The sequence below is a fragment of the Elephantulus edwardii genome, unplaced genomic scaffold, assembly GCF_000299155.1.
Source record: "Elephantulus edwardii isolate Elephantulus edwardi_28Jun2011 unplaced genomic scaffold, EleEdw1.0 scaffold00017, whole genome shotgun sequence".
Lineage (NCBI taxonomy): Eukaryota > Metazoa > Chordata > Mammalia > Macroscelidea > Macroscelididae > Elephantulus > Elephantulus edwardii.
Genome location: NW_006399767.1, coordinates 23,014,325 through 23,033,014, shown reverse-complemented (window position 1 = coordinate 23,033,014; position 18,690 = coordinate 23,014,325). Strand labels below are relative to the sequence as shown.

Below are 18,690 nucleotides of genomic sequence, written 5' to 3'. Positions count from 1 at the left end.
AACACTCTTGGTACCAACAGTCAGGAAATCAAAAGACTAATTGCATTGGGAAAGTCTGCTGTCAGAGACCTCTCCAAAGTACTAAAGAGCAATGATGTCAGTCTGGAGACTAAGGTGTGCCTGATACAGGCCATGGTCTTTGCCATTACTTGCTATGCATCAGAGAACTGGACAGTGACTAGGGAGGATAGAAGGAGAGTTTATGCCTTTGAGCTGTGATGCTGGAGAAGAGTATTGAATATACCATGGACTACAGGAGAATAAACAAGTTCGTCCTGGAGAGGGTGAACTCCTCTTTGGAGGCAAGGATTCTGAAGCTTCATCTCACATACTTTGGATATGTTACAAGGCAGGACCAGTCCTTGGAGATGTCGTGCTTGGGAGAGTGGAGGGACAGCCCAGGAGAGGAAGACCCTTGATGAGACGGGTTGATTCACTTACTGAAGTAATGGGGATAGGCGTGTTGGAAACAATTAGATTGGCACAGGATAGAGCAGGGTTTAGGACTGTTATACATAGGGTCACTGTGAGTCTCAGGTGACTCGACAGCACATAACAACAACTGTCACGTTGATTATGATTAGCAGCATCCCTGTGGGATACAGCGCAAGTGTCTCATAGGGTTTATGAAACTCTAAATCTTTACAGAAGCAGTCTACCACATCTTTCTCTTTTTTTAGCAGCTAGTAGGTTGAAGCCACCAACCTTGAAGTTAGTAGCTAAACATTTTAACTACTACACCATTAAGGCACCATACTAAATATATTTTTTTCCTACCTGTATTTTTATTTTTAGAAAATCATAAATTTCCATTGAAAACATTGCAAAAAAATTCATAGATTTTTTTCAATAAAATGAAATGACATGAACAATTTTGATGTTACTCCTCCCTCTAATGTTGTTACCTAGCATGATTCATACTCTGCACCCCCCTAGTGATTCCATTGGGTCTCATTACACCTTAGTCAGCATTATATAACTTTTAAATCTATGCCAGTTTAGTGGGTAAAATGTGGTATGTATTTCTATTACATGTGAACTGTTATATTTTATAATCTTATATTTTCTTTGTATTTTGTGTGATTTATTTTACTCTGTGTGAGACTAGTGTTTGAAAATAAAATCTTAACAATTGATACCTTATCTTTTTTTATACCATGTTGTTATTAGGTGCTTTCAAGTCAAGTATAACTCATAACGTAATGACCCTGTGAATAAAAGATCTGAATCCTGTTCTGTCTTGTGCCATCCTCACACTTCCTGATACACAAGAGCCCATTGCAGCAGTCACCGCGTCAGTCCCCCTGGTTGAGGATCTTCCTTTCCTTTGCCGACCCTCCACCCTTCCCAGCATCATGTCCTCCTACAAGGAACAGCACCTCCTAACAACATGCCCAAAGTATGTGAGGCAAAGCCTCGTTCTTCTTGCCTCTGAAGAGCACTCTAGCTGCACACTCTAGCTGTTTGTTCTCTTGGCTGTCCATGAGATGTTCAGTGCTCTTCTCCAACACCACAGCTCAAAGGCGTCATTTCTATTCTGTCATCCTTATTCATTGTCCAGCTCTCAGATACATAGCAAGTGATCGGAAAGAGTAGGTTCGTAATCAGACACACTTCAGTCTCAAACCGAAATCATTACTCCTTAGTAATTTGGAAAGGTCTAGTGCAGTGTATCTCCTTATTTTCTTACTGGTGGTACCAAAGATGTTAATTGTGGTCCAAGCAAGATGAAGCTGTTGTCAGTTTCAGTCTCCTTTCCGTCCATCATGACACTGCCTATTGGTCCAGTAGTAAGAATCTTTGTTTTCTTGACATTGAGATGCAGTCTATACTGCAGGCTGCATTCTTTGATCATCTGCAACAAATGTTTTAAGTCCTCCTCACTTTCAGCAAGCAAGGTTGTGTCATCTGCGTTATTGATGAGTCTCTTTACAATCCTGATGTCACATTCCTCTTCATAGAGTCCAGCTTCTTGGATAATTTGTTCAGCATAGATTGAATAGGCATGGAGAGAGAATACAATGAGAGAATATGACCCTAACACACTCTCTTCTCAATTTTAAACCATGCAGTGTTTCCCTGCACTGTTTGCACAGCAGCCTCCTGGTCCATCCAGGTTTAGGCCCCACATGAGCACAATCAAGTGTTCTGGGATTCCCATTCTTCTCAGTGTCAGTTACAACTTGTTATAACAATTGACGCAGTCAGATGCCTCTGTATAGTCAATAAAGCACAAGTAGACTGGTGAGCACTTACCTGTTAATTGAAACTAGTTGATAGCCCATCAAATATTGAGGCCTTATTTTTTGCCAATTCCTTCAATGCTGCTTCTGCTTCCTCCTTCATTACCATTGGCTCCTGATTACATCGTGTTGTTATTTGTCATTGAGTCACCTGAGATTCATAGTGACCCTGTCTATGTACAGCAGTTCTGAACACTGCTCTGTCCTGAGCCAGTCTCATTAATTCTGACCCACCTATTCCCATTATCCAGTTATTGTATTAGTCCATCTCATCTCGGGTCTTCCTTTCCTGTGCTGTCCTTCCACCCTTCCAAGCATGAGGTCCTTTTCTAAGGACCAGTCTCTCCTGGCCATGTGCCCAAAGTATGTGAGATGGAGCTTCACAATCCTAGCCTCCAAGGAGAACTTTGATTTCACCCTCCCCAAGACATACCTATTTGTTTTCTTGGCAGTCAATAGTATGTTCAAGACTCTTCTTCAGCACCACAACTCGAAGGCATTGATTATTTTTCTGTCATCCTTAGTTCAGCTCTCTGATACATAGCAAGCAATTGCAAAGACCATGGCCTAGATCAGGCCCAGACTGACATCTAGAGACATTGCTTTTTAGTACTCTGGAGAGGTCCCTGACAACAGATTTTCTCAGTGCAATTAATCTTTTTACTTCCTGACTGCTGGTTCCAAGAGTGTAGATGTGGAGCTGAGCAAACTAATTGTTAACATCCTCAATCTCTTCTCCATCCATCATGGATGGCCAATTGGCCCAGTGGTGAGAATCTTTGTCTTTTTTATGTTGAGCTTCAATCAGCATTGAAGACTATAGTTCCTTGACCTTCTGCAGCAAGTGCTTCAAGTTCTCCTCAGTTTCAGTAAGCAAAGTTGTATCATGTGCATAACGTAGGTTGTTGATGAGTCTCCCTCCAATCCTGGTGCCACATTCATCCTCATAAAGCCCAACTTCCCAAATGATCTGTTCTACATATAGATTGAAAAGGTATGGAGGCAGGATGCATCCCTAATGTACTCCTTTCCTAATTTTGAACCATGCAGTATTGCCTTGCTCTGTTCTGAGGACTGCTTCCTGGTCCAAGTATAGGTTTCGAATAAGCCCAATCAAGTGTTCTGGGATTCCTGTTCTCAGGGTTAGCCATACTTTGTTGTGCTCCACATGGTCACATGCTGTTGCATAGTCAATGAAACACAGATAAACATTCTTCTGGTACTCCTTGCTTTCTGCTATAATCCCTCTAACATTGGCAGTAATGTCACTAGTGCCACAACCTGTTCTAAACCCAGCTTATATTTCTGGTAGTTCTCTGTCAATGTACTATTCCAGTAATTTCTAGATAATCTGGATGGTTCGCATTTACAACATAGTTCTTATATATTTCTTGAAAATGTGGGTGCATAAAAACCACACACATCCCGTGGAAAGTGGTCAGACAGTGACATGATTTTAAACTTGATATGGTAGCATGTCAGTCAGCTGGACATAGTGCAATGCTAATGAACCTATGTTCATCGTGTGCGCTACCATCATGTGTGAGAGAAGTTAGAGACCCAATGTCTTCTCTTGGAGTTGTACCTGATTTTATTGCCAGTTTTCATTCAGATCCACTGAGGAATGGGATGATTCTGCTTTTGTTTGTTAGCCAGGAACCTCTTGATCCTGAAAATCTTATGAGAAGACATAGTGAAGACAAAAAGGGCCACACAAAACACGATGGTGGGAAAAAAGGAAGAGGAGAATACCTTACTTTTAAATAAATAATAATGGTGGGGACATTCTGATTTATCAAGCTATATTTATGGATGTTAGCAATAAATTATCTTTTGGAATAAGTATTGAATTTATCTAGGGTGATGAGACAGATTTTCAAACTATGCTTCTCCTCTTTTGAAGATGGAAGGACTTCAGCTTTTTCTTCTAAGAACTTTTAGAGTTGCTCTGCTAGATAGCAGGGAGCAGTAGAAAAAAGAGAAAAAAAGATGGAGCTCAGAAAGGGGACAAGTAGGCCCTTTTCTCCCCCCCCCCCTTTTTTTTTACATTAAGGCATATTCATATTTTCACCTTTTTTGCCTCCCTGGTTGCAGTGTGAAGGATTACAGATAAGACTGAGTTAGAAATATCTCAGTCAAATTGTTTTCTGGATTCAAAATTAAGGTCCCCAGGGGAGATAGAACTTGAGATTCCAAGAGAAAATGTTCTGGAAGTTACAAGTTGTCTACATAATTCTTAGGGCTCTTTAATCATTGAGTTAATCTAGTGTTACCCTGGCTTCCGTCATTATTTTCTTTTTTCGTATTCTGTACTAAATTATTTGCTAAATATATTTTTTAAAATAAATTAATTTTATTTATCCAGATAGATTTATTTTAAAAAAGAAACATTACTACTTCTATAAAAGGACGGCCAAGGTTCATTTGCCATAAATCAGATATAACCTTAAAAGTAAACACAGCAAGAAAAACAATCTTATTAAATTCTGAGCTAGATTCTCTTGCTTGCAAATGTGTTAAGCCCAAGTCTGCCCTCATTTTGTTAAAAAATAGAGTCTTATAGACAGAGTGGAGCCATACTGAAGATTCTTCTCAAACATAACAGAAGGGCTTTACAGAATTTCTTTTAAAGGAAAATTTTTTTTTCGTTGTCATTGTTGTTAAGTGCCATCAGATTGATGTGACTCATAGTGACCCTATGAACAACAAATCTGAATCCTGTGTCATCCTTGTAGTCTCTGACACACTTGAGCCCATTGTAGCAGTCATCATGTTCCATCTTGTTGAGGATCTTCCAAGCATCATGCCCCTCTCCAGAGAACAACCTCTTCTAGCAACATTCCGAAAGTATGTGAGATGAAGCTTTGCCATCTTAGCTTCCAAGGAGCACTCTGGCTGCACTTTCTCCAAGACATATTTGTTTGTTCTTTTGGAAGTCGTGGGATATTCAGTACTCTTCTCCAGAGCTCAAAGGCATCAGTTCTTCTCCTGTCATCCTTATTCATTGTCCAACTTTGCTTTTCAGTCACTTGCTATGCATCTGAGAGCTGGACAGTAAATAATGATGTTAGAAAAATTGATGCCTTTGCGTTGTGATTTTGGAGAAGAGCCCTGAGTAGCTCATGAACTGGCAAAAAAAAAACCCAAACAGATATATCTTCGTAAAAGTACAGCTTGCTCCTTGGAGGCAAGTTTGCCTAAGCTTCATCTCACATACTTTTTTTTTTTTTTAATTTTACAGTTTATTGGTTTGGTTTTTGTTTTGTTTTAAATTTTTTTAATTATAGTTATCTCACATACTTAGGGCATATTGCTAGGAGAGGCTATTCCTTGGAAAGATAAATCATGCTAGGAAAGGGCAGCAAAAGAAGCATAGACCCTTAATGAGCTGGATTGACAAGACTGCAGCAATGGGCTCAAGAGTTTCAGAGATGACGAGGACGGCACAGAATAAGACAGGGTTCAGATCTGTTGCTCACAGGGTGCTGAGTCTTTCTTTTCTTTTTTGGTTTTTACTTGTCGTGTACCATCAAATCAGATCCGACGGGCACAGGAGGAGTCTTTTAACTTGGCTTGATGGCACCTAACAACAGTATACCCTTGCTTTGTTCAGACAATAGCTTCTTGGTGTAGGTATAGGTTTTGTTTGAGTATAATTAGGTGTTCTGGGATTCCCATTCTTCTCAATATTAGTCACAGCCTCTTATGATCCTCACAGTCAAATGTCTTTGCATAGTCAATAAAACATAAATATTCTTCTGGTGTTCTCTGCTTTCAGCCAAGATCTGTGACACATCAGCTTTGATATGCTTTGTGCCATGACTTCTTCTAAATCCCACTTGTTATCTGGGAGTTCTTTGTCAGTGTACTATTCTAGTCATTTTCGGATCATCTTCAGCAGTGTTTTGCTGCTTCTTGTTGTTATGTACCATTGAACTGCCTGCAACTCATAGCAACTGAACCCTGTCCTATCCTGAGCCAGTCTCAGTATATCCGACACACCTACTCCCATTACCCCAGTTACTGGGTCAATCTATCACATCTGAGGTCTTCCTCACCTTTGCTGTCCCCTAACCCTTTCAAGTGTGATGTCTTTCTCCAAGGACTGGCTGGCCACTCCTGGCTTGTGCCCAAAGTATGTGAGACATAGCTTCAAAATCCTTGCCTCCAAGAAGCAGCCTGGTTTTACCCTCTCCAGAACATACCTGTTTGTCTTCTTTGTGGTCCATGATATGTTTAGTACTCTTCTTCAGCCCCACAACTCAAAGGCATCAATTCTTCTTCTGTCATCCTTAGTCATTGTCCAGTCAAAAGACCGTAGCCAGGATCAGGTGTACCTTACTCTCCAGACTGACATTATTGCTGGTTAATACTTTAGAGAGGTCCCTGATAGCAGATTTCCCCAGTGCAATTTGTCTTTTGATATCCTGACTGCTGGTGCCAGGAGTATTGATTGTGGAGCCAAGTAAGCTGAAATTGTTAGCAACTTCAATCTCTTCTCTATCTATCATAGTGCTGCCGGTTGGCCCAGTGCTGAGAATCTTTGTCTTCTTGATGTTGAGCTTCAATCCATATTACAGACTACAGCCCTTGACTTTCTTCAGCAAATGCTTCAGATCCTCAGCAAGCAAGGTTGTGTCATGTACAATAGCACAGGTTGTTGATTCTTCCTCCAATTCTGACGCCACATTCCACCTCATAAAGTCCTGCTGAATGATCTGTTCCACATATAAATTGAAAAGGAATGGAGACAGGACACATCCTTGACACATTCCTTTCCTGATTTTGAACCATGCAGTATTTCTTTGCTCTATTCTGACTCTGCTTCCTGGTCCGAGTACAGATTTCACATGAGCGCAATCAAGTGTTCTGAGATTCCCATTCTTCTCAAGTTTAGCCACAATTTGTTGTGATCCACATAGTGAAACACCTTTGCATAGTCAATGAAACACAGATAGACATTCCTCTGGTAACTCCTTGCTTTCAGCCAAAATCCATCTAACATTGGCGATCAATGTCTCATGTGTCATGGCAACAGCCTCTTCTAAACCCGGCCTGTATTTCTGGTAGTTCTATACTGTTCCAGTTGTTTTTTAATAATCTTCAGCAGGATTTTGCTTGCGTACATGTGATACTAGTGATATTATATTGTTCATAAATTTCCACAATCTGTCAGGTTATCCTCTTTTGGAATGGGAGTAAATATGGATCTTTTCCAGCCAGTTGGTCAGGTAGCTGTCCTCCAGATTTCTTGGTACAGCCTGGTGAGCATGTCCAGGGTGGCATCTGTCTGATGAAATATGTCAATTGATATTCCGTCAATATCTGGGGCCTTGTTTTTGCCAGTTCATTCAGAGCAGCCTGAACTTCCTCTTTCATCACCATTGTCTTTTTTAAAAAATTATTCTAGTTTATTTACAAAATTAGAATACATTTTTTTTCACAGCAGATTCTTCCCATTTTCCTCACCCTCCCCCACCACTGATCAGATTGTTTAACCCCGTGATTAATCCCCCCCATACACACACACACACACACACACACACACACACACACACCCCTTAATCCCTCTGCTTCCACCTTCCACCCTCAACCCCCACCAGGATCCTCAGACTCATTCTACAATAATGGCTTTATACAATGTTTGTCCTTGTAGGACTGAATTAGTTCACTCAGCCTAATACCAAAAGCTTTGCTCTTGCGTGCTGCATAGTACCCCATTGAATGAATGTACCATAATTTCTCAATCCATTTTATGGCGGTTGGACATCTGGGCTGTTTCCATGTTCTTTTGATGGTGAATAACACAGCTATGAACAATGGTGTGTAAGTCTCCATTTGTGCCTCAGTTCTCATTTTCTCAGGGTATATTCCAGGAAGTGGAATAGCTGGGGGATAGGAACTCTTATACATTGTTGGTGGGATTGAAAAATGGTACAAACATTCTGGAAGGCAGTTTGGCACTTCCTTAAAAAGCTGAACATAGAAATTCAATAGACCATTATTTTTTGATCATATGTTGTTCCATGAAATTCTTCTGTGTCAGACAGTTCTTCTTGGTACAGTGACTGTGTACTCCTTCCATTTTCTTTTAACGCTTGCATGTGGTATTAATGATACTGTTTATTAATTTCCACATTCTGTTAGCTATTTTCCCAATTTCCTGGCACAGACTGGTGAGCATGTCTAGGACTACATCTGTCAGTTGAAATGTCAATTGATATTTCATCGATTCCTAATGGACTTAATATCTAATTTCACATATGTGGACTAAAAATTGTCTCCTGTTCTAAAGACAGGCTAGGTTATGGTTCCTTTAAAAATGGACCCTGAAATCTCATTGGATTAATCAGTAAGCATTTATTTCTAAATTCTGAAGTTTGGTCTGACATGCATGGGACATGTTGCACGGAGGGACATCATGCTTGGGAAGGTGGAGGGACAGCTCAAGAGAAGAAGACCCTTGAGATGGATTGATTCAGTGACTGGGGTTATGGGAGTAGGTCTGTCAGAGACAGTAAGGTTAGCTCAGTATAGAGCAGGGTTCAGAGCTGTTATACATAGGGTCGCTATGAGTCGCAGGCGACTTGATGGCACATAACAACTATATTTCCAAATTAAGAAAATAGAGACACTTTTTGGAAAAGGATATCATGCTGGGAAAAGTAGAAGGTCATCAAAAGAGAGAGGGCCCCTGACCAAGATGGATTGATACAGTGATGGCAACAGTGGGCATGGTAGAGATAGTGAGAATGACACAGAATAGGTCAGTCTCCTGTTCATAGGGTCTCTGTGAGCCATAGTTGTCTCATTGGCATCTAACAAGAAGGTAGAAGACTCGGCTCTGCTCCTAAAAGTTATCCAGGGAGCCAACTGAGATCTCCACCATCTGAAAGCTCTCTTCACCTCAGTAGAAGAGCACTTACAGAAAAACCCACACCTGCTGTTTTATACGTTAGACTAGAAGTGATTGCCTCACTTCTTTTCTCAGCCCATTGGCCAGAGCTAGTCATATGACTTTGTCTGAGGGCAAAGGGACTGGAATATGTAAATAAGCACATGAATTCTCTGGTGAGTATTATTGTCACTGCTACACAGCTAGACTAGGTGCTGGACTACATGAGGAATGGGAAGGGTGGCTTTTATTTGAAGAAGGTAATGATTATCTTTGATATTGGTGGTGGTGGTAGTAGTGGTGGTGTGCACTGTTGAGTTTTAACCCGTCCATAGCTGACCCTCCAGCAGGTTTTCAGAGGTAAGTAATTACATGGGAGGAGATTGTCCATCTTTCTCCTGAGGAGCAGCTGGTGGAGTCGAACTACATACCTTTGGGTTCCCAGAGAAACTCCTTACCCCTAGGCCACCAGAGTTCCCTGGTCTTTGGTGTTTTATAATATTATTATTAACATATTAAGCAACTGAAGGTGATCAGATGTGTCAGGCTTTCCCTTAGTAATGATGTCTCCTTTCTCGAAGCTTCATTAAAGAACGGTCAAAAGTCAACGCAGTTCCCCTGAAGAATAAGAAGGCCTCCAGTTTTCATGAGTTTGCCCGGAATACCAGTGATGCTTGGGACATTGGTGATGACGAGGAGGAGGACTTTTCCTCACCTTCTTTCCAAACTTTGAACTCAAAAGTTGCTTTGGCAACTGCAGCCCAGGTCCTGGAAAACCACAGCAAACTGAGGATAAAGCCGGAGCGGTCCCAGTCAGCAACAGCCGACGTCCCTGCTAGCTACAAGGTCATAAAGTCCAGCAGTGATGCCCAGCTGTCCAGAAACTCCAGTAAGTCCATCCTCCATCCTCCACAGCCATAGCCTTCCCCACAGAGCACATTTGAAATAAAAAAGATTTGGGGTTTCTTCTTCTGGGAACTCACTGAGATCTTCCCTTGATTAATGATTAATAAATAAAAAAGCTTGATTGAGAAGTGTAGCAGTGAGCCTCACTGGTCATAGCTGTACTAGCCCCTCCCACCTTGCTGGCTTTTCAACTCTGTGGCCTGGGATTTCTCTTCCTCACCATCCATGTCTTGCTCATCATTTTGTCCTTTTTTCCTCTGTCCTGTAACAGGATTCTCAACTTTTGTGGTTTGATTGCTTCATGTGACCTTAAGCCTGATCAGTGTTTAAGAATATGGAGGAAGGAATTTGACATTTCTGGTGGCTGAATCTCACAAATATTTGGCACTATCTATTGGTTCCTTGAGCTCTGGAGACCACCATTAGCATAAAGTTGTCTTCTTTCTGTTTCTGAAGGTCTGGGTCACAGCTTCCTGACTACCAGGTGTACCCATCCGGTTGAGTCAGGTGGGAGACTGTTATTTCTTTTTAAGAAACAGGCCTCAATAACCACTTGGGGTGATGTGATGTTGGTTTTATAAGACGTTTGGGGACTCTCAGTATACTCATTTTGGCATCCAGTCCTGTGTTTTTATGTTGCCCTAAGGAGTTTCATGGAAGTTGGTCATTCTGAGCTGTAGTGGGAAGTACCAACATCCTGGTGAGTTAAAAGGGCTGATGAGTTAGAAGGAGGTAGAAAATGTCAGAGCACTAGAGGGTGTCCTGGTTCATTCTCTGACAGAGGTTTTTTTTGTTTTTTTTTGTCATTGCAGACTGAGCATGTGGTCATGCAGTTTGGATTTAAGACTTTTAAAAACCAAGCTCTGGTGGCCTACTGGCAGTAAGCTGCACTGCAATCCCAGGGGTGCGCTGTTCGAATCCACCAGATGCTCTGCTGGAGAAGGAGGGACAGTCTCCTCCTGTGCCAGTCAGATCCAATTTGATAGTACACACACACAAAAAGACCTTTAAAGACCTTCAGGAGCCACTTTCCTTTGCCAGTTTGAGCACCGGCTTGAACCTTCAGTACTGTGTCCCACAATTCAGTGTTGGTTCTCCACAGATCCAGGCTGTGGAAAGTGTCTATGCCCTGTGGTTGACATTCTCCGGAGGAGAGAGGTGCCACCCCTTCCTAGTCCCACCCTGATTTCTAAGGAGCAATTGCCTTTATAGAGCCAAAGCCTTCCTGAGCATTCCCCTGGAGGGGATTATGCTTCATGAGTATGTACCTGTTAATAATGAATATCAGCGATGTATATCCGTCTTGGCTTTGCAGTGTGTGGTCTCCGTTTTCTAGGGTCCTTGTTACACTAGGTCCATGGGCAGGTTCCTTGTAGCAGTTATTTCAGTGAACTTAACTACGCAGGTTGATTGTTATTCATTTATTTAATCTTGTTTATAATATCTTTTTTAAGGCCTTGAAGTGAGTTTTGTTTGAAATTGTATTACTTTGCTATAATAAAAACACCACAAGTGAATGGCTATAACACACAGGAGTTTATTCTCCTACTTTAGGCAGCTAGAACTGAGCTCTGGTGGTAACTTAACTGTGCACTGAACAGTTGGCGCTTCAAACCCACCAGCTGCTCTGCATAAGGAAGAGATGGCAGTCTGCTTCAATAAATATTTCCCCCATGGAAACTCTGTAGGGTAGGCCTCCACTGTCCTAGAGAGTTGCTGTGATTCAAAAATTGACTTTACAGCAGTGAAATTGGGGTTTTTGGAAGCAACTAGAAGTCCCAGTTCAAGACACTCGCTCTGGGGAAAGGCTTTCTCATTCTGCCAGCTTTAAGGGAGAAGTTCATCTCTCTCTTCAACTTCTGTTCTTCTGCATGATGTGGATCTTTCCCATCTCTGCTTGTTTAACCTGCTCTTTCAGGTCTCCAAAGAGGTTACTTCAGGATATACCCTACGCTAAAATTGCCTCGTTAACATAAAACTCATTCTTAAATGGAGCTATAACATAGGTATAGGGATTCAAATCTAAAATATATATTTTTCAATACACAGTTCAGCAAACAAAGGTTGTGGAGGTTGGCATGTGTCCAAGGTGGCATCTTAACCGTCACTTTTAAGTTATTTAACCTTTCTGACCCACTTTTATCACTTATAAAGTAGTAATAAATAAATTCCTACTAGATGTCAAAAGTTCAAATGAGAGATGATGCATACAAGTGTCTAGCACAATGCCTTGTGCATACTAAGTACTCAATAAATATTAGTCCAATATTGCTCATTTCTCTTAATCCACCATCTAGTTTGAACATGTCTCAAGCCAGATATAAACTTCTGCTTGAGTTTGTGCTTCTGTTCATTATGTCAGGTCCTGCCAGTATCAAAAACGGATTCATTTATTTGGGACATAGAGGTACACACAGGCACTGCAGCAACCTTAGGGCGGGATTGCGTTAGGTCAGAGCTTCTCACCTGGTACACAGGCGCAGTGGAGGACCAAGACTCACCTGTATTGACTATCTCAGAGCGAGAGGCAGCCGCTTGAGGCTTTGGGCTGCTGGGGAGCAGCTGCCTCCTTTTTATCACAGTGCACTTTACATTTATTATATGCTCTGTGATATGAAGCAAGGAAAACACTGCCTTAGACACACACCTCACTCTTCTCACTCCCACTGCTACCTGGTGGGTTCCAGCTCATAGCAACCCTCTGACGAGAGAAGACTGTGCATCTTTCTCCCCCGCTGAGCAGCTGGTGAATTCAAACTGCTGGTTTTCAGGAGGCCTGAGGCACTAGGCCACAGAGGCTCCTTGCCTCACTATTAGGCAGAGAAAAAAGTTTCAGATTGTGGTAGGAAAAAAATTATTCTCTCCTGAAGTCACCAAAACAATTCTCCAGGTTGCAGCAGCATCCGGATTCTCTGTTAGCACATAAAGCACCTTGGTATGTATGGTAACAATGCAGCCCTTCCTCTGGGTAGATAGATGGGGCATGGGCTGGGTGCATGCCTCACTCCCCAGCTGTGCATCTTTGGCAGCCCACACACTGGGCTCTCAGCTCTAGGAAGATGAAATGTGATACAAATGATTATGTTTTAAGCTTTTTAGGATTGTTCTTTAAACAACCTTTTACATTTCTCTTCCAAATTGTATCAGGTGATACATGTCTGAGGAATCCTCTTCACAAACAGCAGTCACTCCCTCTCCGGCCCATCATCCCCCTTGTTGCCCGGATCTCGGACCAGAATGCTTCTGGGGCTCCCCCTATGACTGTGCGGGAGAAAACCCGCTTGGAGAAATTCCGGCAGCTTCTCTCCAGCCACAACACTGATTTAGGTGAGTTCCTGGGAGCCCCAGGCAAGGTAGGACCTCTTGGTGACTGGAATTCTCAGAGACCTGAAAGCTATTGCTCTTTATTCTTCCTTCTTTTACTTTTCCAGCATCTCCTGATCTGATGCCCACTGCAGTGACATGCAGGTATTAAGTCAGAAGTATGTTTCTAGAGATTAGGGATCAAATGAGGTGGGACTGGTTTCTGTGGCCTGTAGACCATAGTGCAACTATTTCAGCTTTGGTCTCCTTTACTTCCAGGCACATCTTACTGAAATCCACAATCACTGGTCTTTCCCTCTAACTCTAATCTCTGAGCTGACTGAATTGCTACTGCAGGGCTGTGTTCTTGGCACCTTGCCGCTCAGGGCTGCTGTTATGGGCTTTTTTTCTGTGCTTGTCAGTAGCAGGTGGTGGCGGCGGTGATGGTCTTACTCGAGTGATGGGAGGCATCTGGCAATGCTGGTTGAAGTTTGTTTTAGAACATCTGTGCAAAGAGCTAATCCAATAAGATTGTTATCTGTTTGCAGATGAACTGAGGAAGTGTAGCTGGCCAGGGGTTCCCAGGGAGGTTCGCCCTGTAACCTGGAGACTCCTGTCGGTGAGTTCTGCCCTCTGTAGAGAAATGTGAGCCTCACACAGTCCTTTTTGCCGGATGAGCTCAGTCTGGGTGGGCAGACTAATCCTCCCTAGACGTCCCTTATCCTGCTGCTTACGCAGAACGGGGCACCTGTGAGCTATTCCTGGGCATAAAGCAAATAGTCCTATTCGGTTTTAGGCTGTAAGACTTTGAAAACTTATATTTTCTTTTTTGTTGGGAATATATATCAATTCAGCAATTTCTGTGTGTAAATTCCATGATACTGATTGCATTCTTTCCATTGTATAACCATTCTCACCTTCCTTTTCCAAGTTGTACCCCTCCCATTGATGTATACTCATGGCCCCCTAAGTTTCCTATCTCATCTTTTAGTTTCTAGAATGATATTCTCAAGGGTTCACTCCCGCATATATAGAAGAGCACAGCTTGCTCCTGCAGTCATGTCCTTACTGTCTTAATAGAGAGAAGATGAACATAGCAGGCCGGTGTGAGCTCGGCACCACCTTTGAGTAAGCTCCCACACGCGGGGCCTCCCTCCTTTATCACTGGGACTCATTAGAGTGGTTGACGCCAGCCCCGTGGCTGTGTAGAGTTGATAAATGGGCCTCCATTGGAAGCCTCCACTTGTCTTGCTTTCACGGAGTAAGCCCTGTGCCAGCCACTCTGAGAGGAACACTTGGATTTCCTGAACCTGTAAAATCCGTTCATCCATCTGATAAAGATTTATCACCATGCTGCAGTTTGCCAGGCCCAGTGCCAGGTGCCGTGAGGGCACACACAGATGCATAAACCACCACACCTGCTCTCTAGGCGTGTGCTCTGGAATGCATTACTTAAGTGTCTGCCAGGATGAGAATCTCTCCCCTGACTACCCTCCCCAGCCTCAGTCTTGCAAACGTGAAATCAGTGCCTCTGCCACTTGTAATAAGTTTGAACAGTTGATGACAGTGGAAAGGAAACAGGAGATGTAAGAATCGAGCATGGGATCTTGAGCAGGGATAAGCATGAAGGCTGGCCTTGAGCTCAGCTCAGATCAAGGCTGCTGCCAAAAGTTCCGTTGCTGAGTGTTGTCGGTTGCTGTGTCGAAGATTCCATTCAGCTTCCTAAGCTGGTAATGCTGAATGTTACAATGGGAAAGAATGTGTAGCTGGCACCAGCTCACTTGGCACAACACCACATGTGTCCCCAAGGTTCTCAGAAGGCTGGCCCTGCACACATGTAACCCGCAGAGGCCATGACATGAGCCCAGGTTCCTCCCCTTGACCTACATTCACTCCAACAACCCTGGAAGCTCCCCAGAAGCACGGATTCCAGTGGAGCGCAAGACCAGAAGAGCAGACAGCCCTGGGAACGCTGGCCTGGCCTCAATTGCCCACATGTGGATCTCATTGAATGAGACGAGGACAAACACTGGGTGGCCAGAACTAGAAGGAGATTTAACCTTGCTCTCTTGGCAGCTTTTCCTCCATTCCTTTGATAGTTTCCAAGCCACTGCTCAGGCTTAAATAAAAATTAAGAATCCATCCAACCAGTGTCTGCCCCCATCTGACTGGCAATTTGCTCTCCAGGGCTATCTCCCCGCAAACACCGAGCGGAGGAAGCTGACCCTGCAGCGGAAGCGCGAGGAGTATTTTGGCTTCATTGAGCAGTATTATGACTCTCGAAATGAGGAGCATCACCAAGATACCTACCGACAGGTACAGTTGTCGCCTGCTGCCTCTACTACCTTTCCTTAATAGCCATTATCTTTAGGTATGTCTCTTATTTGTGCTATCAGGATACAGTTTTTCCTAGTCATAGGCAATAGCTTGCTTGTTAGAAATTCCCCACCCCACCTGCCTCTCCACCCCCAGAGCGGTTGCTTTCCTTCTTTCTACTTAGCGGCTCTGATTTTCTCCACGTTAAATAAACAAAAACACAAGCACACATTCACTGGTCCCTGGCAGTGCTTCTCCGAACTTAACATGCATACAAAGATGTAAATTCTGATTCAGTTGTTCTGGACACTTCTTATGAGCTCCTTGGTGATGCTGATACTGCTTGCTGGTCCATGGACCACACTCTGAAGAGTAAGAGTGAGAGGGGACAAGGCAAAAGCCAGATTCACTCAGCAGAGGTCCAAGACCTCTAGACTGTGACATCAGTGTGCCCTTTGGCAGCTGGAGTGCCTTTTTAGGCCCCATGTTTGCCTGTCTGCAGGAGCATGGTCATCAGCAGCCTCAGTGGGAAGCCTTATGTTATCACTTACAGTGGTCCCCACAGTCTGAGAACGGTCTACCAGAAGCATCCTATGTTGGGAAGTGGAAAAGTAGTCTCCTGGTTACAAGATAGGAAAAGACTGAGGGTGGGTAGGCGGCAGTCTACAACTAGAGCCCAAGAACTAAAGTAGCCTTGGCTGCCACTGACTTGTCTTTGAGATCGTTAGACTGGGCATTGGGAATTGAAATCAACTGTAGTGACCCTTTTTGGTAACAAAAATAAGAACTTTGAGTTCCAGTTACTGAAGACCAAGTTCCCTGGATCCTTCCCCATTTCTTTGACGTCATAACTTTATGAGCAAGCCCTTTTCCCCTCCCACTTCACATCAGTGCCACTGTCAGGGCCCTTTTAGTTCTTGGGAACTGTTGATGAAAATAAGATACTGAAAGAGGGGTACACCTCTTGACCCTATATAAATGTTATCCAGAGTAAAGCACAGACTCTAGAACACTAAGAAAAAGCAGTAAATCCTCTTCGATTATAAAGTCTATTAATTTTTTTATATAAGTGATTTATTTGAGAGAATATCCTTACTATTAAATAAACCATTACTATTGTGGAAATACAGTCCAGATGGACAGGAAGTAAGTTTAACTAGACTTTTTCTGTGTCATTTAGCTTTCTGTCTACATATGAATTGTGCCCAATTCTTACTTTTCTTGATTCCCCATGCTTAAGAAAATAACTTCTGAAAAATTACTTGTCAAAAGAACAAACAGGCATTTGTGTTTTGGACATGGCTTTCTTTTTCAGATTCACATTGACATTCCAAGGACGAATCCTCTCATTCCATTGTTCCAGCAGCCACTTGTACAGGAGGTGAGGGAAGTACTTGACATTCTTTGATCCTTCTCCTTGCTTCCTCTGGGGCACCTGTTTGGTGTGGCCGGGTATAGTAGGCCTTCCTGTAGCCATAGGCAGGTTTACAGCTAATCCTTTATATTCATATAGAAAGCATTTGGTCCTGCCAGGCACTTTTTCATAGATTCTAATATAATTCTCATGCACTATAATTTGATCTTCTTAGCAAACCTGTGATCTAAGTAATGCTTAGAGAAGTTGAGACTTAGCCCTTGCTTGAAACTAGCAGGTGGTGGAGTAAAGTCTATTCCCCATAGCTTAGAATTCCTATTCCTATATTTTCTCTACTTTATCAAGCTGGAAGCAGTGGTATTTTGAGATCTAAGCAGCTAGTGAAGCACATGAAAAGTCTCAGTGAGCCTAGCTCCTCTTTAGTGACAAACTTTTGTCAAGTTCAGAATTTCTGTGAAGGTTCTAGGGGAAGAGCCAGGAAATTGTAGGTGTGGTTCTTCCCATCCCTCCTGCAGGACTTGAGTGCCACCTTTTCTCTCACCTCCCCCTGACCATGCAGGCCTGTAGTGCACTTAAAATGTGTACTTGAGACTTGAAATGATTTTCCATTTGTTTCTATTGGGAAGGGCTTTTGACCCAAATAGTGACTTATCAAGTCTTTAGGATTAAGGATTTCCTTTGCAGCTTTCTAAGAGGAGATAGGATACTGCTGGGTGGAGGTGCTCTTTGAATTATTCTTGTAATAGAGAACAGTGGGGGGAAAAAAATCACCAGGATAGTTTCTGCTTAAACATATGTTAGTTCAATAGATGTCTCCACTGGAAAATTTTCAGTGTAGTACTTGATTTTACCACTCTGCGGGAGAAAAATGGGTAGTCTCCTCCCGTGCTATTAACTAGCTCTGAAAAGCCACTGGAGAGTCAGGTGTGGATTGGTTCCAACTCGATGGTACACACCAACAATAACAATACCTTTTAACCTGTAAAATTTAGCTTAAAGGAAGCTTATAATACATTCAAGATCCCTTTACTGCTTCTATTCCATATACCGTAACTCAACCCAGTTTATTCTTCTTGTTAACCTGATGGTGTTCAAATATTAGCTGTTATTTGTGCATGGTTGTTCTAAACTTGGCAGTGGGAAAACTATTCTTTTTTTAAAAAGACTTTTCCTAATAGCAGACTCTGAATGCAAACAAGGAAATCCAAACCAGATTCCTTTTAGCTTTCTTGAACCATTTGTGTTTTATTTAGCAGGTACAGTTATCTTAAGCATAGTGAAAAGGCCAAAGGGCCACAAACAAAGCAACATGGAATACTAAAGGCTTGTAGCGCATGCCTGAAAGATACCAAAGTATTGACTAATTGTTGTTATTGTTGTTATGTGCCATCAAGTCGCTTGCAACTCATAGTGACCCTATGTACAACAGCCCTAAACCCTGCTCTATCCCTTCCCAATCTCAGTGTCTGCAACATGCCTATCCCCATTACCCCAGTGACTGAATCCATCTCATCAAGGGTCTTCCTCTCCTATGCTGTCCCTCCACTCTCCCAAGCATGACGGCCCTCTCTAAGGACTGATCCCGCCTTGAAACATGTCCAAAGTATGTCAGACGAAGCTTCAGAATCCTTGCCTCCAAGGAGCAGCCTGGC

The 18,690-nt window shown here is 42.7% G+C and overlaps 1 protein-coding gene across 1 annotated transcript in view; it reads left to right on the top strand.

The window, feature by feature from the left end:
• TBC1D22B (TBC1 domain family, member 22B) overlaps positions 1–18,690 on the top strand; it is a 112,342-nt gene that overhangs the window by 39,462 nt on the left and 54,190 nt on the right. The window contains exons 3-7 of the mRNA XM_006882026.1: positions 9,720–10,027; positions 13,192–13,371; positions 13,896–13,966; positions 15,535–15,663; positions 16,979–17,044. Coding sequence (XP_006882088.1) covers positions 9,720–10,027; positions 13,192–13,371; positions 13,896–13,966; positions 15,535–15,663; positions 16,979–17,044 — 754 coding nt within the window. The remainder of the gene's footprint in view (positions 1–9,719; positions 10,028–13,191; positions 13,372–13,895; positions 13,967–15,534; positions 15,664–16,978; positions 17,045–18,690) is intronic.